Source organism: Microtus pennsylvanicus, chromosome 3 (assembly GCF_037038515.1).
Source record: "Microtus pennsylvanicus isolate mMicPen1 chromosome 3, mMicPen1.hap1, whole genome shotgun sequence".
Taxonomy (NCBI): Eukaryota; Metazoa; Chordata; class Mammalia; order Rodentia; family Cricetidae; genus Microtus; species Microtus pennsylvanicus.
In genome coordinates this window covers 61,953,402-61,974,276 of record NC_134581.1, presented here as the reverse complement: position 1 = coordinate 61,974,276, position 20,875 = coordinate 61,953,402, and the positions used below count along the sequence as shown (strand labels likewise).

At 54.1% G+C, this 20,875-nt stretch overlaps 1 protein-coding gene across 1 annotated transcript in view; it reads left to right on the top strand.

The window, feature by feature from the left end:
* The first annotated feature begins 17,506 nt into the window (after positions 1 to 17,506).
* Positions 17,507 to 20,875, top strand: part of Hcn4 (hyperpolarization activated cyclic nucleotide gated potassium channel 4) — a 42,105-nt gene continuing 38,736 nt past the window's right edge. Inside the window, exon 1 of the mRNA XM_075965713.1 lies at positions 17,507 to 18,894. Coding sequence (XP_075821828.1) covers positions 18,110 to 18,894 — 785 coding nt within the window. The 5' untranslated portion in view covers positions 17,507 to 18,109. The remainder of the gene's footprint in view (positions 18,895 to 20,875) is intronic.

The following is a 20,875-nucleotide window of genomic DNA, read 5'->3' as shown; positions in this document are numbered from 1 at the left end:
CTGCTGAGAGGGCTCATCTACCTGGGGACACACGTGTCCTCTACAGCAGGAGAAGTTCTAGGTTCGCACGCATCTGAGAGCCTTTGCTTTGTATTGATGGCCTGTGGCTGCTTCACCTCTCACAGGCTGCCTACAGCTCTGCCACAGGCACCCCCACAATCCCCACAGTCATCCCCACAATCCCCACAGTCATCCCCACAATCCCCACAGTCACCCCCACAATCCCCACAGGCACCCCCACAATCCCCACAGTCACCCCACAATCCCCACAGTTGGTAAAGTGCTGACTTCAGCTGCTCTGGACCACGTCACCTTCCCCGGCTGGCTCCTCACTCCGTGTGCTCTCTCTCATCCACAGTCACTTTCCCCATCACTGCTGGCACTCTGGTAAGTTCTGTTGCTCTGGTGTAGCATTTAACCTACTCTGAATTTCACCCACACCCACAGTTTCAGCTCATCATCCCCGCCCTCACCCCCAATTCAGGGCAAAATCTAAAGACTTCTGGGAATCATGGTGGCTTAAATGCAGGTTTACAAAACTACCCTCCCCGAACTTGACAGAAATGCACGAAAAGAAACAAAAATGAGAGCAAAGGCTGCACCAGGGTTGAGACCATGGTACAGTTCTCCCCGATATAAAAGGAGATTTAAATAGAGGCGGCCTTCCTCTCGGAGGGGAAGACGCAGTGATATGAGGATCAGCAGAAGGGAACTGGTAAACTCAATGTGACCCTGATCAAAAATACCACTGTGATTTTTTTAACACAATCAAGTCATTTTAATGAGATAGTTAACCTAGGAAGGAATCTAGGTAAACTCTGAAGGAAATGGCTAGTACTGTGTGTGTTGGGGGATAAAGGAAATAGCATCAAAGTGACTGAAGAAACTCCACGATGTGCCTGCTCCAGTGCTTCTCAGCCCCTAGCTCCCTGAACAATCATGTCTGCCTTGGAGGTGCCCAGGTTCCAAGACCCTGACCATGGCCTAAATGCATAACCAAAATATCTGCTGGATGGGTAACCCAAACAGATGTTATCCATCAGGTTCCCCTGACCCAAACCTGACAATGATCTCATCGTGGGATGTCCCTGAGTTTCAGTGCCAGTTCGGAAACAAGAGCCCACTCTCAACTGCCAGGCCAATAAAAGGACTTTAATTTTGTCTTTTCTGTGTGGTAGTCTGTAACTTTCTCAGCTGGACTACAGCAGCAGGTCCTAATGACTGAGGGGAAAGTATTGTAAGAAGCAAGCACATCCACATCTATATAAAAATGTAGTGAGAAAGGGGACATTGCAAATTAACAATGGAAAGATGGAGTATATGCAAACATGAAAAATGATCTATACAAAGAATACCTAAGTGGGTATTTTCCTCATTTGTTTATTGTGGTGCTTGGGTGGAACCTTGGGCTTCAGGCATGCTAGATGAGCCCCTCACCCCTGACCTCGGCCCCTAACCCTCCAAGGGTGTACCAGGCAAAGCCAAGCAGTGTGACACCAAGTCAGAGGTCATCACGGACAAGACTGGTATAGAAAGCTCTGAAGGCCGGACAGCACATAACAAAAGCAGGGACCACTAGGAGGAAGTGGGTGTTTGCAGCAATAAATGACGACTACCTCCCACCTAGAACACATTCCCTCACCTCGACAAGCAAAGATAAAAACTGATGAAAATGGAGGAAGAACCAAACTGCTTAGAATGCTTCATCTGCTCAGCCCGCTTGTGGAGGGGCATGGGAGGGGTAGTGGGCTAAGAAAGCGTCATGGCAAAATGCTATCAGACCCTCTCAATCTGTGCCTATAAATAAAGATCCATTAGCACCTCCACCCCAAAGCCCCTGCTGTTTCTCTCCTCGCACCTACAGAACCTCTGCCCTCTTCCTCCTCTGCCACAAGTATTTCTGGGAATTCCAAAAACAGAGTGCAAATGCTGAGTCTCACCCGTCTGGAATTCTCCTGCCCTAGTTCAACCCTGCTGCCAACAAAGCCCCTAGAAATAGCCTGAGCATGTTACCCCGATAGTGACCTGTGTGTGACTGCTGCCCCAAGAGGGTATTACCTAGGATGTTTCCAAAGCCACCACTCCATGGCCCAAGTAGGGATACAAATGGTTTCTCTACTGCCCAATGGCCAGCTTAACCCAGGGTTTAATCCAAACAGAAGCTAATGGCAGAGAAGGAGAGCAGAAGAGAACTGTGTTTGTTTCTTATTGATGGTTTAACAAATTACCTCAACCTTGAAGGCTCAAAAGAATACGTATTTTATACCTGGGACATGCAGCTCACATTTGTCACCCTACCATTCAAGAAGTTGAGGCAGGAGGGGGAGGATTGCTATGTATTCAAGGTCGGCTACACAGTGTGTTCAAAGACAGCCTGAGCTACAGCTCGAGACCCTGCTTCTAAAACCAAATCACAAGAACTGGAGAGATGGCGAAGTGGTTAAGAGAACTCGCTGCTCAAGGTCCTCACAGCCAGATGACTGAGTCCCCGTCCTAGTAACCGTGTCAGGCAGCTTGTAACGATCTGTAACTACAGCTCCAGGGCCTCGGATGCCCTCTTCTACATGGCACGTGTCACACATACACACACAGACACACAGACACACACACACACACACACACGCACAGAGAGAGAGAGAAATCTTCAAGTAAACGGTAGCACGCAGTTTAGTCAGGGATGAGGGAGACTAGGGAGTGGAGGATGATTGGCCAGAACTAAACATGCATAAAAACCCATGTGGAAACATACTACATTGTAAGCTAATAAAAATATGATTTCAGAAAAAAGTTTGGTTAGAGGTATCCTGTATGGGTGATACCAATCCCAGAGGACATGCATTATTAAAAATCCAAATGTCAGGTATGGACCCCCTTCCTATGAGCTGTGAGCTGTCAGTTAGGGAGGCCTCAGAGGTCTCCCCAAACAGTACAACCTCTTGCCATTGCTCTTGGCTGCTACCAGCATTGGATGTAGGACCCAATTGCTGAAGACACCATTCACTGTGGTTACAGGACACAGAGAAATCAAACTGGAACTGAACCAGAAGCTTTTTCCTAATGCTGGAAGGCGCTACGGAAGCAACCAGGATGGGGGCATCATCAGCAATCTTCCCCAGTAATGGACTACGTGCCTCAAACCTAACCACTGGTGCCACAGCAGCACAGCTGTTACAGGGGCGACCAACCACTCCCTGCTCAGATTTGAGGCCCGCTTCATAAAAGGCAAGAATACCTGGAGCTGCAAACCTCAGCTCATGGCTGGGGGTGTCAGAGCCACGCGGGGAAGGAGGACTTACTACTGCTGTTACATCTGTAGACTGGCGCTGCTGTCTGCCTCGGTCACGGTGGGTCATAACGGGTCAAAGAACTGAGAAGTGACTGTTGAGTGCCCGGTCCCAAACAAGCTGTCTGTATCACCGTCTCCTAGGCTCAGGGGACACTGTGAGAGAAGGAGCAGACCGGACGCAAGAGCTGGAGATGAGGGAAGTGTCACAAAGGGCTGTCTTCTAGAGACGGCACGTGCGATGGCTATTGCTGGTTGTCAGCTTGACTGTATCTGGAACAAACTACAATCCAGAAATGAAGGGCACACTTGTGATCTGGATCTTGAGGCAGGAAAACAACACACCTTTGACCTGAATCTTGAAGCTGGAAGGCAGAGGCTTTTGATCCGAATCTTGAGGTAGGATGATACACACCTTTAATCTAGATAGGATTAAGTGGGAAGACACACCTTTAATCTTGGTCACACCTTCTGCTATATAACCTATATAAGGACACGGAAGAAGGAAGCTCTTGTTCTTGGCCTGCTTGCCCTTGCCTTGCTAGCGCATCCATTCCTTTTCTGGCATTGGAGCTACTTCTTCTGGACTCCAGCATACACAGAAGACCAGCTGGGACATCCAGCCTTGTGGGACTGAGCAACCACTAGATTCTTGGACTTGCTGTTCACAGCTAACCATTGATGGATTAGCTGGACTGCAGCCTGTAAGTCATTCCAGTAATTTCTCTCATAGGTAGGTAGGTAGGTAGGTAGAACCCTGACTAATACAGCATGACCACTGTACTCATGAACTCACGGTGGCTGTTACCTGCACAAGACCTGTACAAGGTGACCCCATCAACATTCAATCATGTCTGAGAGAGGAGCTCATGAAACCCATCCCTAGCTGAGGAGCTATTGGCAGCTAATGACTGTAGGGGGAGGGGAGCCATTTTTCTTCAGTGACCCAACAGTGGGTAAATTGCCCATTCTCCAGTAACTAACCCTCCATTCATACTCAGGCAAGCAACTCTAATTAAACTCAGTGGGACACACACACATGCATGCACACACATGCACATACACATATGCACGCACACACACATGCACACGCACATGCACACACGCAAAGCACAAACATGCAGATGATACAACAGACATGAGAGTAGGAGGGGACTTTTGGGGAGAGGAAGGATTCACGGACAGTGGGAGAGGGATAAGAGAATAATGGGGGAATAAGATAAAACTATATTCTATACATGTATGAAGTTGTTGAAGAATACATAATAAATAAAAAAAATGACCTCACATTTATCCTTTTAAAATTCTGAATGTCAGAGCCTAAGATAAGTTTCCCTGGGCCACAGCTTCAGTTTTGCTCTTTTCCAAGTTTCAGGAGAGACCACCCCTCGCTTCTTCCCAACACTAAGTGCATGTCTTGGCTAGTGAGCCTTTCCCCAGCCTCAGCCACCACGGTTAGTGGCTGCACTGTCTTCATGTTCCATGTCAAACCTCCCTCCAGCACCAACGGAAAGGATGAGGGTGTGGCGGGCATGCTGCTCATAATCCCAGCCTGGGAGGGCAAGACGGGAGGATCACTGGGGCTTGCTGGCTGGCCAGTCAAGCCTAACTGGTAAGCTTCAGGTCAGGAAGGGACTTCTCTCAAAAACTAAGGTGGCACGCCCACCCTAGGAAAGACAGCTGAGGTTCTCTTCCGGCCTCCATATGCACGCTCATGTTTCTGTAGCCACACACACAAACATACACTCACACACAAGCACACACACAATCCTCAGCATCTCCACAGGCACAAGACAACCAGGCCCAGTACCGCCCCATGATCACTAGTGGCAAGCCCGAGGGGCCGGAGCAGTGCACCAGCTGCAGAGAGGCTGTGGGTGCAGCCGCAGCCAGGCTGTAAGCAGCTTATTTGCAGGAGTTTGGGCTTTATCCTGAGGCCAGTGGAATTCACTGCAGAGTTTAAGCAGCTATGGCCAGATTTACATTTTGAAAAGCCACTCTGGCAGCATGGTGGATAATGGATTATAGTAGGCAGGGCTGGAGGCCAGATGCTACAGTCCAGGCAGGAGATCATCTGGAGTTGTGTCAAGGAATCTGAAAAGAAGTGGACATACTCGGGGGGCGGGGAACTGATGGAGAAAGAGTGGGACTTCCGCATTAACTGGGTGTAGGAAGCTTAGGAAGGGACCAAGATCAGTGAAGCCCAGGTTTCTGCCTTCAGCCCCTGGACAGATGGTTGTCTTCAGAGAGTGGGAAGAGCAGGGTCTCTGGAGACATTGTGGGTATGTAGACATTAGAGTATGAACATGGGGTCACTGAAGTGAGCCAGTGAGCAGAAGGCCCACGTGTAAAAGCCTGACGACATGAGTTTGAACCCCAGGATCCCACAGGGGGAAGGAAGAGAACTGACTCCTGAGAGTTGTCTTCTGACCGCCATGGAGACATCACAGCACATGCATGGCACTCATACACACTCATGGTGCACACACACACACATAGACACTCATGGTGCCCCCCCCCACATACACATGCATGGTGCTCACATACACGCATGGCGCTCACACACGCCTGGTGTTCACTTACATGGCACTCACACACGAATGGTGCTCACACACACACTCACACACATGGCGCCCACACATGAATGGTGCTCACACACACACATGGCGCTCACACACACAGGCACGAAATTAACTAAATGAAAGACTACAGGGCACATGTAAGACATCTAAGAGGCTGCTGAATGAACAAGTCTGGAGACTATTTGAAAGATCTCGGCCAAGAGCATGGACAGTAACCAGAAGCAAGGACCTGGCAAAAGGTGACCAGGGACAGAGATCTTTCTGAAAAACATAGATCACTCACTGAGTTGAGGACAGAATTTATATCTCTGAGGACCCATCAGAGGCTAGGACGTGAAGAGAACCAAGGCCTGGTCAGGTGGGGGGGGGAGCAGAAAATCCTAAGAATGCAGTCCCTGAGGTCATATCAAGGGAAGGGCATGTCAAGAAGGGAGAACCAGCGTCCGAGGCACAGTGCCCGCCCGAGGACAGCAAGCAAAGAATGAAGGCAGACTTGGTACTCAGGATCTGCAGTGGTCTTGCTTAAGGCCTAGTGGGGAGAGGACTGAGAAAGATAGGCATGTGAATGATAAGGCAAGGGAGTGAGGGCACGGTCTTGATAAGAGTGAGGTGGTGAGGAGCTGGGCAGTGGTGGCACACACCTTTAATCCCAGCACTCGGGAAGCAGGGGCCAGCCTGGTCTACAGAGTGAGTTTCAGGACAGCCAGGGGTGTTACAAAGAAACCCCTGCCTGGAATGGAGAGAGAGAGGGAGGGAGAAAGGGAGGGAGGGAGAGAGGGAGGGAGGGAGGGAGGGAGGGGTGAGGTGGTGGGTCCTGGGATCTAAGCTGGGGAGGGCTGTAGTCGCAGCAGGAGGGGTGCACAGGCAAGAGTGGACAGGAGTAACGTGAACTGGAATCCCGTGGAGTGGTAAGAAGGTTTGATTCACTAGTGACTTTTGCAATAGGGAAGAATCCAGCCTGAACTGAGTTCAGCTTCTCTGAAACAAAAGGCAGGAGATGTTTTAAAGGCTGGGTACACCACAGGGAATCCATGATGGGAGAAGCAGGGGTGGGGTGGGGGGCTTTCCCCAAGTGGCTGGACCACCTGGGGTGTCTAAGTGGTGTTTAGGAAGTGCGAGACTTCTGCCATCCCTCAGAGCCTGGGAGACAGGGGCCCTATCTTCAGTTGTTGACTGGAGTGCACAGCAAACCCTCTGACAGCTTTGAGCTTTTCCAGGCAGGAGCCATCAGGGGCCGGAGTCATCGTCCTAGAGACGCAGGGCTGATCTATTAGAAGCCATGCCAGTGTTTGTTTAAGTCACTTAGTGCAAGGGTTTAGGCAGAGTCACCCTGTGCTAAAAGTGCTTCTGAGGTCCTCACTGTGCCCTTGAAGAACAGTGGAAGACACAGGGCTGAGCACAGACAGGAATGCGAAATTTCAGTTGCTGAAAACGGAGTCTTCCTAGCTTGAAAACCACCATGAGAACAGGTAACTGAAGACCACTGAAAATCAGAAAAACCAGGACCAGCTATCACAAAGAGCCTCTCCCAGGGAAACAGGGATGTGGTGTGGAGATATGCCCAGGAGACAGCCATGGTCTCTACCGTTGGAGCCTGTGGGGAGCAGGTAGGCAGGCGGGTATTAAGGGAGGTGATTCGGACCTCACTTCCTCATCCTGGCGCCATCAAGGACAGGAGAGGGGCCTTCTGTGAAGAGCCTGCAGTGAGATGTAAAACACAAACCTACTGGGTGGTGTTGGGGTAACAACAAAACCCCCACAAACCTGACCATAGTCCTTGCAAGTCATAGCCCCGCAGACACCGCAGAATGAAGCACAATCCAGTACAGGTGTGAAGATGCCCTTTCCACTGGAAACAGCTCTCTGAGCTTCAAAATACAGAGACCATGGCAGCTGGGATTGAGAGGGCTGCTTGCGGTAGGCGAGGCTGGGAGCCAAGGCAAGGTCAGGTGTGACCGTCCCAAGCCTCCATGCTCTCAGTCCAACTTCAGAGCTTAGGTAGTTTAGGCAACCTTTTAGAGCCGAAGTTTAATCATCTGTGAAATGGGGCTAATACCACTCACCTGACAGTGTCTGCATGAATCACACGAGCTAATCCTCGCTAAGTGCTTGGCGTGTCCCCCGGTACAGTGCAAACTCTTCCCAAGTGTTAGCCGTCCTGATCATGAATGAGTTCCTTTATTCCTAAGTACAAGTTTGTGTTTGGTCACTCGCAGAAGCCTCTTCACGCACCAGGGAGAGGGCCGTTCATAGCTATGGGAAGCTTATCCTTGACTTGACTAGAAGGCTATCCAATAAAAAATGTCCAGGCTTGGCAATAAATAACTCAGGTTTCACAAGGGCCCTCATCAATCCATACCTGCACCCTGCTCACTGTGTAAATTATTCTCCAAGGAAACACGATCAGGAAAATAAAGGCCCAGAGAGCCAGCACGGTAGCCAGCTCGCCTGGGCTGTGATTCCAGACAGGTTCCTTTAAAGGAGGGGCTCAGAACAGTGCCACAGACACCTATGGGCCCGGCTGCTCCAGAAGCTGGGGCAGGAGGATGGCTTCAGCCCATGAATTTCAGGCTAGCCTGGGCTATGTAGTGTGGATTCCTCACTCCCATTCCTCACCCTCAAGAAAGAAATGAAGGAGGAGAAAGGAAAGGGGGAGAGAGAAGGAAAGATAGAAAGAAAAAACAGAAGGGAAGGGAAATGTATGCCTCGGGGATTTTACGGATGGTCACTTAGCAGAGAACTTCACCATGGGGCGTGTAGGGTGGATGAAGCAGCTCACCTCATCAAAGCTTTGGGCCAAAAAAAAAAAAAAGGCAAGAAACTGGCTTTGCAACACCCCCTTCAAGGACAAATCACTAATGACCTGACTTCTCCCAGGCTTCACCTCTTCAGGGCTCTACCACCTTCCGGAAGTGTCACATGCTGGCTACCATGGCTTCAATGTGTGACGTTGGGGAGGGGGGACATTTAAGATCCAGAGTATAGCAGCCACAGACCTAGCCACAGACACATGCAATCCGCAGCAGCACTGAGGGAACCAGCCTCCCTCACCTCCGTCTCGGCTTCAAGCGCACAGCCTGCCTGTTTCCACAAATGTCTGGGCCTGGCTGGGCCTGTGTGTTGCTGCTGTCACCGCCAACTGCTCTGTCGACCGTGGGAGTATGGACCCGGGATCCAGGAACTGTTGTCCCAACTCTGATTGTGGCTCCAGGCTTAGTCATATTTCTGTCTCGGCTCCCGTCAAAGCCTTCCCTTGGGGCCTGACATAGGACCCATCAAAGCCCCCTTCACGTCCCCTATTACGATCCTGTCACAGAGCCCAGAACAGCCTCTGTCACAGGTCTTGTTAGAGTCCCTGCTACAGCCCCGTCAGTCACAGTCTGTCACAAAACCTGTCACAGTCTTGTCAGCCCCAGTCCCAGCACAGCCTCCATCATAGGACTACTTCCTGTCGGCCCCCTGTTAGAGTCCTCGACATAGAACCTGCCAGAACACCCGTCACAGCTCCTGCTGGCCCCATGAAGCCTCTAGTACAGCCTGGATCACGACTCCTGCCATGGTGTTTGTCAGAGCCCCTATCATAGACTCTGTCATGCTTGTCTTCGTCACACAATCAGTCTCCGACAAACTCTGTGCCATAGCCTTTATCACCGCCCCGTCATAGTCTCTGCCACTGGCTCGTCACAGCACACCGTCAAGCCTCTGCCATATCCCCTGTCACAGCCCCTTTCAGAGATCATATCAGGGTGACGTCGCAATGTCAGAGCCCCGACTGTAGCGTCTGCCATAGTCCTGACACAGCTCAGTCTCAGCCCATCACAGCCCCCACCCCAGCCGTATCACAGCCTCCATTGCCCTCCCTTGGCTCTGCCAGTTCTCCCAGCCCCACAGCGTGGCCTGTGGGGCACAGCTCTCATTACACAGCGGAACTGTCTCTCTCTGGAAGGCATCCAGCGGAAGGCTCATGTAATAGCAGGTTATCCTGATGTGCAGGGCTTGTGGGAGGGAGGCTGGGCTATGGAGCCTGTACAAAAGATGTGCTTCCCAGGGAGCTGGAGAGTACAGCTCCCGGACCAGCACCCGGGGCTGGCTGCGGCTTAATCTGTGTACCCACAGGGCTCAGGGGTCCAGATTCTGCTTCCTGGAGTATCGTGAATGGCCCCACAGCATTCTGTCCACCCCCTTGACTCCGCTTGAGTCCCCAAGGAGCAGGGATTCAGTGTATTGTTTCGTGACTTACTCTGCACAGCTAAGCCCAGGGCACACCGTTCAATGGTTCTTCCAAAACTGTATCTTCAATTGCCCCTAGTAGCTCCCCACTGTTTCCAGAACCAACCCGTCTTGGAGTCCTTGTTGCTGTCTGCCCCTGGCCTGTCCACCTATCTCCATTTGGGGGGGGTCCTCTTGGCCATTCTCACAGTGTGCCGGTCACCTGCCATCTTCCACTTTTCGTCTCTCCTCCTCCGAATTGTGCCTGACTTCTTCAGCGACAGATTCAAGCCTATGTCCCTTGCCCCTCCTCCAGAACCTCCTGCCTCTGTGCTCCAGTCCCCTGGCCACACCCCACACCCTTGGACCCTGCCTGCATTCTGTGTTTTAGGGGATTTGTTTCGTTCTTGCCTCAGTCTCTGGTGCTGAGCGTCATGCAGTGGGTGCTCAGGAAATCTGCCAGATAGTTAAGTGGCTAAGTGGTGGGACAAGGGCTGGGGAAGAGGAATAGAAAGGGGAAGGAGCCGAATAGACAGCAAGGGACAGCGCGAGTGTGAGATGTCCTCCCTGGAGCAGTGGGGGTCCGTGGGCCAAGTCTGTTTCCTGTACTATCTTGGGGTCCCTGGAAAAGCCCCATCTCCTTAGCTGTCTCCAGTGCCCAAGTCCCTGAGTCACTCAGTTTGCTCCCCTGCCAGCCCAGTCTATTTCTTCCTGCTTTCATCCCTCATGCCTCTAATCCAAGCTGTTTAAATTCTCCTTCCTCAGCCTGTGTGTGGCTGTTTGAACCCAGGGCTGCCCTGACAGATGGCAAGATCCAGACTGGGGACTGAGGAGCCTCTTCTACTTACTTCTTGGCACCTCCTCTCCGCTGGCACCTCAGGGGCCTTCCCTTCCAGTGCCCCCCTCTCCAGCCTGGCTCCCAGTCCAGGTGGCCCAGACGTCCTGGAGCCCTGGCAGGACACAGAGACAAAGTCCAGGCCTGGCTGAGCTGTCAGCATATCTTTCTCCACCCCATCCAGGGGCAGGAGGTGGCATGAGACCCCACCCATGCCCTGGCAGAGTCCCCGGGAAGCAACAGATACACAAATTGGGAGGCAGCTGAGAGACCATGGGAGCCAAGGCTGGCCTGGAGTTGGAAGGACTCTGGGCTCTGCTGGAGTCTGGTGCATGCATGAGGGAGGTTCTCAGGAGTCCCAGGTGGTATCCTGCAGCCAGGCAAAGGATGGAGCACAGGACAATCCCACAGCTTCTGCTCCTAGAGAAACCAGGGGGAACTACCAAGAAAGCGATGGCAAGCTCAACAGGAAGGGGAGCCCGTAAAGGCTTTCTGGCCCACTATTGTCTTACTGGGGCTAGGGAAGGGTGAGCATGTTGGCTCATAGGACTTTTTATAGCCAGAATTTCCCGTGTCCCTGGGAAGCAGAGGATGCGCAGGATGGGAGAAAACTGATTGGGGATGAGAAGCTGAGGATCCAAGGCTGGCCTGGAGGGTGTGAGGAATGAGGAGCTGAGGATCTGAGGCTGGTCTGTAGGGTGTGAGGAATGAGGAGCTGAGGATCTGAGGCTGGTCTGGAGGGTGTGGGGGATGAGGAGCTGAGGATCCCAGGCTGGCCTGTAGGGTGTGGGGGATGAGAAGCTGAGGATCCAAGGCTGGCCTGGAGGGTGTGAGGAATGAGAAGCTGAGGATCCGAGGCTGGTCTGGAGGGTGTGAGGAATGAGGAGCTGAGGATCCCAGGCTGGCCTGGAGGGTGTGAGGAATGAGGAGCTGAGGATCCGAGGCTGGCCTGGAGGGTGTGAGAAATGAGAAGCTGAGGATCCGAGGCTGGTCTGGAGGGTGTGAGGAATGAGGAGCTGAGGATCCCAGGCTGGCCTGGAGGGTGTGAGGAATGAGAAGCTGAGGATCCGAGGCTGGTCTGGAGGGTGTGAGGAATGAGGAGCTGAGGATCCCAGGCTGGCCTGGAGGGTGTGAGGAATGAGGAGCTGAGGATCCGAGGCTGGCCTGGAGGGTGTGAGGAATGAGGAGCTGAGGATCCGAGGCTGGCCTGGAGGGTGTGAGGAATGAGGAGCTGAGGATCCAAGGCTAGTCTGTAGGGTGTGGGGGATGAGGAGCTGAGGATCCCAGGCTGGCCTGTAGGGTTCTGGGAGGAGGGGACCAGGAGGATCCATTACTGGCCTTGTTTGGAGACAGTAAGATTTCCTCTTAAAGCCAGCTGAGGACAAAAGCTAAGCAGCCCTCCAAGAAGGGCGCTTGCCTTTCGCCCCATCCTTTGTGAATCCCACTGAGTGAACACAGCAAGTGCCCTAGCCAAGCTACTCCATATTCATAGTCTCCTCTACCCCGTTGCTCGGTCTCTCCCTCTGCCCCCTCTTCTTTCCACTGTCTAGAAAACCAAGCTCACATCTCCCTCATTACCTCCTCCAAAAGTCCACCTTGACCGTCCTCAGGAGAGCCATTGCCCTGAGCATCTCAAACACTCCCTGGGACCCTCATTCCTAGATCTCGGCAATGGTCTTGGCTCTCAGCCACAAGGACATCTATCAGCCTTCTCAGCCAACAGCTATGGAAGCCTAAGCACACAGTGGGGCACCCAAGGCTTGATCGAAACCGGCTCGCTGACTTCCTCTCCTGTACACCAGTCCCCTTGCAGCTAGCTCTTCTGTGTACCATTTGTCAGGAAGCCTCGGGACAGAGGTTATTGCCAATGCTCGCTTTCTCAGAGCCCTGGTTGGAATTCTCAGCAGGAAGTCTCTATGCCTGTGACCCTCACTTCACAATCTAGCCTGGCAAAGCAGTAGCTACACTGGGCAGGAGCAGATCCCCACAGGAGAAAAGGTAGAGAAGCATATGTGTCTGGAGACTGCCACTCCTTCTTCCGTGGAAGCGGGGGCGGGGGGGGGGCACGCACAGGGTCAGACCGTGGCCTCCGAGCCAGATGCCTCTGATCCCACTTAGACAGCTGCATGCAGGGTTCGGGGGGATAAGTAAGTTCCCATTCCTGATAGGAAATCTTCCTTGGGGACCCAGCTAGGGCTTACCAGAGGTGTCAGCTTAAAAGAAACAGCTGTGTATAGTGAAACATCTCTTTCATCCATACAAGAATTTTTAAGATGAACATATGGCCTAATGCTGGATTCCAAAGCCAAGAGTCTCCCCAGCCATGGGCTGATGCGGTCTTCATTCCAGATTCCATCATGTAATGTCAACTGAGCACTCACTACACGTGGGATTGCATGCGCCACGCTTGTCTTCAGGACAATTTGTGAGGCGATTATCATCAAACCCATTTTACAGAGGAGGATGACCGAGGTACACACAGGCAGCAAGTGACGGGATAATTGAACCCCATGACTTTTGCTTCCTAGGACCCATCTCTATTGTTTCTAGCTGGGGTTCCCAGGCTTCTGGAATTCACAGACAAATAGTGTTTCCAAAAATGAGTTTTTGGGAACAAACACAGAACAGCATGCCAAATTTTGTTATTTGGCCAAGAACATTAAAACACAAACAAACAAAAGAACCAAACACATTACCTAGCACTATGATTTCACAAATGGCATTTTAACACAGAAAATGTGGCAAGGATATTATCTTAGAAGACACAGCCTTAAAGAGGGGACAAGAGACTATGTTACACTTTTTAAAAAGTCTCCATTATTCTCTCTCCCTCTCTGTCTCTGTCATCTCTCTCATCTTAACACAGGAATTGGCCAAGATCTTGGCACTGCATGGAGTACTACCCTACCTCAGTGCTCTCGTCCATAAGTAAATAGGGTATGAACTTGATATATACAATCAGCTACCTCTCGCTTCAATCCTGGAAGGTCTTCTGAATTTCACTAATATTTAATCTCCAGAGGAGAAGGAAGTCTAACCTCACCAGGTTCCCTCTTAGATTCAGAATCCCAACACAGCAGGGGGAACCAGAGGTGACTTTGTGCTTCTTAGGCAGTCTAAGAAAGGACAGGTGTGGATGGAGCAATGGGAAGAGTAGAAGACATGTTTTCCACGTCTTTCCCACTACTCTCTGTGTTCCATTAAAGCCACTCAACCACTCCCCTGCACCTGTCCTCTCCTGCACCTGTGCCTGCCCTCTCTCCTGCACCTGTGCCTGCCCTCTCTCCTGCACCTGTGCCTGCCCTCTCTCCTGCACCTGTGCCTGCAATCTCTCCTGCACCTGTGCCTGCCCTCTCCTGCACCTGTGTCTGCCCTCTCTCCTGCACCTGTGCTTGCCCTCTCCTGCACCTGTGTCTGCCCTCTCTCCTGCATCTGTGCCTGCTCTCTCTCCTGCACCTGTGCCTGCCCTCTCTCCTGCACCTGTGCCTGCCCTCTCTCCTGCATCTGTGCCTGCCCTCTCTCCTGCACCTGTGCCTGCCCTCTCCTGCACCTGTGTCTGCCCTCTCTCCTGCATCTGTGCCTGCCCTCTCTCCTGCACCTGTGCCTGTCCTCTCTCCTGCACCTGTGCCTGCCCTCTCCTGCACCTGTGCCTGCCCTCTCTCCTGCATCTGTGCCTGCCCTCTCTCCTGCACCTGTGCCTGTCCTCTCTCCTGCACCTGTGCCTGCCCTCTCCTGCACCTGTGCCTGCCCCCTCTCCTGCACCGGTGCCTGCCCTTCCCCACCTGGTAAAGGCAGCTGGGCAAGAGGGCAGAGTCTGACCTGTGGAACCTTTATTGGAATTCCAGCTCCACAATTTTCTTGCTGTGAGGTCTTTGGCAAGTTGTTTAACCTCTCTGGGCTTAGGTTCTCTTGCTTGCAAACAGGAGCGAGAACACTGCCAAAATTTGGTCACAATTGGCTCAACAAAATGGTAATTTCGGGTAGTTTAAATAAAGCATAGTGTTCTGGTTACAAGAGCTACAGAGATGGTCCAGCAGTTAGGAGTGTGTGCTGTGCAAGCACAGGAACTTCATATTTAATATCCAGCACCCACACAGTATCTGGGTGTGGCCGTGTATGCCTGTAATCACAGCACCAAAGGGTGGGGGAACAGGACGAGCCTTGGGACTTGCAGGCTGCCTCCTCCCCCATAGGTTTGCTGAGAGACTCTGTCTCAAGAAAAGAAGGCTGAGGGTTATGGAGCAGGACAGCAGACATCTTCCTGTGAGTTGTTATGCGTTTCTCATGAAAACTGATGCCCACCTCCAGGAAGTCTCTCCTAACTAGACCGGGCTCAGCGAGCCTCCACATCTCTCACAGGGGAGAAAGGATCTAGCTTCTAGCACGTAGTTCTTGAGCTGCTGGTTTTTTCCTTTATTCCAAAGCATGAGTTCAACCTCCTAACATGGAGCCCACAAAGGTCCCCTCCCCCCTCAAGTTTTGTTGGCATACCACAGATATCCTCTATTAATATTCTTATATGGAAGACACAGGAGAGGCTCCGCCTCGGTGGGGGTTATTATAACTTATCTACGTGTCAGCTCTACACCCAAAGTTGGCTCTAGATGGACGATGCTAATCGTACTGAAGGTGGATGAGGTTAGAGGTAGAGAAAACAGGAGGCTCCTGTCCGGCCTGGGGCAGCGGTTCCTAGGAAACAGAAACTTAGTCATATCCTTCATGTTTTCCCAGGGTTCCCTTCATCACCAGTAGTTCCCTTCCAGGGTCCCTTGCTTCTTGGTAGAATTGCTCTGACTTTTTTTTTTTGTTCACCCCTTATGGTGGTGCCCAGGCTCCTGAGAGGAAGTCAGTTCTGTCTTCCCCTTAAGAAACTGGGGACATGGCCTGCTTGGCGACATTGGTGCTCAGATTAATGGAGACTTGCTGGCTGTAAGAACCAGAAGTGGGGACATGGCCAAGGTCTGGGTGGTCAGGAAAGCGTTCCTAGAGGGGAAGATGCTCTGTGTGTGCTGCCATCCTGCAGCTGGGTCACTGCAGAGTGGTTTCTGGGGAACAGAGAAACTAGAGAGTGAGCTAAAGGAAGGTCTTCATACACGGGGCAGACAGGGCTCTCAGGCAGTTAAGAACACTCCTCAAGGAGACCCAAGGACATTGAGAGATCATGCCTCCCAGCATCGGTGCGGGAAACTGTCAGCTCAGAACTGCTCAAAAGTAGAAATGCCAGCTCCGGTGATGTCATCACCCTGGTTATCCCCACCCCCCATGCGAAGTCCTGCGGTCCAGTGGGTTGGGGAAAAAAAGACCCCGCTAGTCTGCCCACCACCCAAAACCGGCTGCCTCCAACATTCCCACTCTGGGTGTGTGTACGGACACAAGCAGGCTAAGAATTCAAATTTAAACTTCATGCTATTCCTCAGAGAGTTGGGGGCCGTTTTCTGCCTTCCTGTCCTTGTCTGCTGAGGGTCTGTCTCTGTACCACAGACTCCAACCTTCTCTGGCCAGCTCTCCCTCGGAGAACCGCCCCTTCACCCAATTTCTAAGCTAATGTGGGGTGTTACACGCTGTCCTGAAGTGTTAGTGTACCATACCTTAGGCTGAGCTACTAGGATTTGCCCTTAAGCCGAGAATGTAACACGGGGAGAGAGAAGACGCCCAGGTGCATTCCCGGACTGATCTCAAGAGAGGGATCAAATGGGGGCTGGGCTGTGCAGATGCTGGGCGAGGGGAAAGAGTGGGTGGAGGTGGAACCCTCTAACGCCGGTGCATACGGGAGGTGTCTCAACTGGATGAGAACACAGGGCGAGGGATTCAAAACCAGTCCTCAGAGTGCCAGGTCGCCAGAGGAGCCTGCTCATAGCCTTCTGGCTACAGCCGGGTCTGGGAACCCCACATCGAATCGCTCCGGGAAAGACGCTGGGTAGTGGGAGGTGGGGAGTCCGCCGCCGGGATCCCGAGCCTGTGGTTGCCGCTGCCCGCGCATTTCTTCGAAGTCTTACCTCGCAGGGCCGGGTCCATCCGCGCGCCCTGTGCGCGCCTGGAGAGTTTCCCGCAAGCCCTCGGCGCCACGCTGGGGAAGACCCACGCGGGGTTCGCCCCCCGCCTGTGGCTCAGGAAAACCCTGGGAGCCGCCCGGACTCGAAGCGTTTTCCGGAAACCCCCTCTCCAGGCGAGTTGCGGGAAAGCAGCCGCTCCGCAGCCATGCGACCGACACGCCTCCCCAGAGGAGGGTCCGAGACCCTAGCGTAAAGAGAGCGGGCTCGGCTAGGAAAGCCCCATGCTCGCGGGAGAGACTGGGAAACCCCGCCCCCCGGTATTGAGCCCCAGAAGGAGCCCTCATGGGGGGGGCGCTCTCAGTCCTTGGTCAGCAGAAATCATTACGCGCACCGGAGTAAGGACACCTCCTACCTCAGTCCCTAAGGGCTGGCGAGGTTCCGCCCCGCGCCCCCCACCAGGCCCGCCCCCCGCCCCCCTCTATGTCTGGGCTGGGGCGCCGCTGCCCCTTTAAGAAGCCCAGGTAGGCAGGCCAGGCTGCGGGAGCCGCTCCTATGGCAACCCGCGAGCTGCGGCGGCTTCATGAATATTCCGGGGCGCGGGAGCCCGAGCGCTGCCGGAGGGCGCTCCGGGAGAGGCGGCCGCTGATGTAAGCCCGGCGGGCCGCTGGGCTCCGCTTGGCTGCGGCGGGAGTCCCCAGGACCCGCCCGCCGGGCTCAGCCAGAGGAGGCAAGGCAAGATCGTGGGGTGGCCAGCAGCAGAGCCCGGGTGGCCACACACATTGACAGCCCCAGCCGCCCGCCGAACGCACTCCCGGGAGCCACGCGGACAGTGCGCTCTCGCTCCAGAGCGGTTCCCGGAGCGCGGCGGCCGCAGCGCCGCTGCTGCCCGCGCCCATTGTTCCCCGCGGGGGCGGGGCGCCTGGAGCCGGGCCGCGCGCCGCGCCCCTGATCGCAGGAGGGAGGGAAGAGAGGGAGGGAGCTTGGGGTCCCCGCGCCCAAGCCCGGCCGGAGAGGAGGCGCAGCGCGGCGAACCCGGGGACCCGCGGCCGGACTAGGAGCCTCCCCTCGGCGCGCAGTGGGCGAGATCATGGGCTCCTGAGGCGGCCCCGGGTCGGCAGCGAAGGACGCGTCCCCACTGGCCGGTGCACCTGGAGCGGGTCTACTGTGCCGCACCCGCACCACTGCCCCTGGCCCAGCCCCTGGCACCATGGACAAGCTGCCGCCGTCTATGCGCAAGCGGCTTTACAGCCTCCCGCAGCAGGTGGGGGCCAAGGCGTGGATCATGGACGAGGAAGAGGATGGCGAGGAGGAGGGGGCCGGGGGCCGCCAGGACCCGAGCCGCAGGAGCATCCGGCTGCGTCCACTGCCCTCACCCTCGCCCTCGGTGGTCGCCGGCTCCGCGGAGTCCCGGGGTGCGGCCCTCGGGGCAGCAGACAGCGAGGGGCCGGGCCGCAGCGCCGGCAAGTCCAGCACTAACGGTGACTGCAGGCGCTTCCGCGGGAGCCTGGCCTCGCTGGGCAGCCGGGGCGGCGGCAGTGGTGGAGCAGGGAGCGGCAGCAGTCACGGGCACCTGCATGACTCCGCGGAGGAGCGGCGGCTCATCGCCGCCGAGGGCGACGCGTCCCCCGGCGAGGACAGGACGCCCCCGGGCCTGGCGGCCGAGCCCGAGCGCCCCGGTGCCGCGGCACAGCCCGCAGCCTCGCCGCCGCCCCAGCAGCAGCCGCAGCCGGCCTCCACCTCCTGCGAGCAACCCTCGGCGGACACCGCTATCAAAGTGGAGGGAGGCGCGGCCGCCAGTGACCAGATTCTTCCCGAGGCCGAGGTGCGCCTGGGCCAGAGCGGCTTCATGCAGCGCCAGTTCAGTGCCATGCTGCAACCTGGGGTCAACAAATTCTCCCTAAGGATGTTCGGCAGTCAGAAAGCGGTGGAGCGTGAGCAGGAAAGGGTTAAGTCAGCCGGGTTTTGGATTATCCACCCTTACAGCGACTTCAGGTAAGAGGCCAGGTGGGGATGCTGTGGATGCCTTCCTTGTACAGTTGAAGGCATGCTTTCTTCCCAGTCCTGCCTCCCAGCCTGAGTTAACTTTCCTTCCTTGTGCTGGAAGCTCACAGAGAAGTGGGGGTGCCTGTAGCATCGCAGACACCCCCGGACCCCTGCAGCGCACTGGGAACTTTCTCAGTCTTCAGGTTCCTGCCATCTCTTTTCCAAGGTCTGGGCTGCATTGGAGACAAGCTCAAAGGTGTTCTGTGCCTGGCCTAGCCCTGCCTGCAGCCCGGGTAGGGCTCTGCTTATCCAAGCCATGCACCTCCCCCTTGGAGGCTGCAGAGTCAAGGTGGCCATCCTAGAGGCAGCTCCAGGTCATTCAGCTTGCAGAGAAGGGTCATGGAGGGAGATAGACATCTTAGCAGCTGGGCCAGCTCCTTGGGTGCTGACTGCAGGTATTAATGTGGTTGCTGGGCCTGTGAAGCTGCAGCCAGATTCCTGGAGGACTGAGGTCACTGGCACCTCAGGCCCAGGATGAAAGCCCTCTGCACACTTTACCCAGCCCCTCATGCTGAGTGGTGGGCCAGGAGCAGGGACCCTGATGCAGCTAGCTTTTACGCTGTCAGGGCAGAATGACCTTGCTCACAGTGGTCAGTGAAGATGTCTGGTGTCCTGACCGACGTGCAGCTATCGGTCCCCAAGTAGTCCAGTGTCTCATTCCCATCTCTAGGGGATCCTGTCCCCTCTTGCCTCCTCGGTCAATACCATTGAGCAGTGGATATGAACCGGGCCTGTGGACTGGACTCTGTGAAAGGAGAGGCTGTGAGTTGCCTCTGGTTTGCAGCAGGAATACCTTTATCCTGGTCATGGTTCTGAGCTCTCGCTCACGGCCTCCTGAGGCTTTCTTAGCCCACCAGTTTAGATGAAGATCTAACCGGGTTTTCTTCCCGTCTCTCTCGGTGTCCTGCCCCGTTTGTCTCCCTTGCCTGCCTACCTGCTGGCCTCGCTGTATAAAGGAACATTTCGCCGACCAGAGCCTCTTTACAAACTCCAGGGAAGCTGGATTTGTAATGAGAGCAAAGCTATTTTCCATCCAATGAGAGAGATTTCTTTGGCTGGGAATGACCAGTCAGACAACACTTTGGTGGCTTAAAATAGGTGGTGAATAGAGAGGCAGCCTCTTTGGGTTCCTTTCCCCTTTTCCTTTTGAGAAATTGATTGTTCTTTCTTTCTGACCCTCCTGTCCTCAGATAGCAAGGAGGCGGTAGGCTTGCTGGACAGAGCTCTAGCCTTCAAACTGTGTGAGCAAAGGTGGACCCTCCTCAGAATCATTAGTGAGCCTCTGTGTCTAGGAGTGGGACCTGACGCTCCCATGTTGCCCCCCGCTGTCCCTGGGTATCCTAGGCTTCTCCTCCCTCAGTGGTGGTAACCGTCAGGTCCATTACCATCACTTGAGACTGCTGAGGTCCTCCCATCAAGTGCTCAACTTTTCTGCCCATCATTGTGCTGGGAAAACTTCTATTCACGGTTCTTATCTTCAAGCCCATTGTCAACCCCAGGCATGTCTTACATGCTTACAAGCACTGATGGAGAACCTCCTGGCTGCAAAGCCTTGCCCTCCCCACCCATCTTCCCTTAGATGGTCAAGATCTGGGAATGAAGCACCCCCTCCCTGTTCCCCCCAACACACACACCAGCCAAAGCTTTCCGAGTCTTAGCTGTGACATTCATAACTGCTGGTTTGCAGTCCCCTATCTGCAGAGCCTCCACCAACACAGGCTTTGGGGACACTGGAGAGGGTGGACACAGAAAGACAGATAGACAACAGAATAATAGGCCAACCTTTTTTGTTTCTTTCTTTCCTTTTTTTTTTTTTTTTTTTTTTTTTGAGATAGGATTTCTTTGTGTAGCCCTGGCTGTCCTGGAACTCTCTCTATAGACCAGGCTGGCTTCTAACTCAGAGATCCACCTGCCTCTGCCTCTGCCTCTG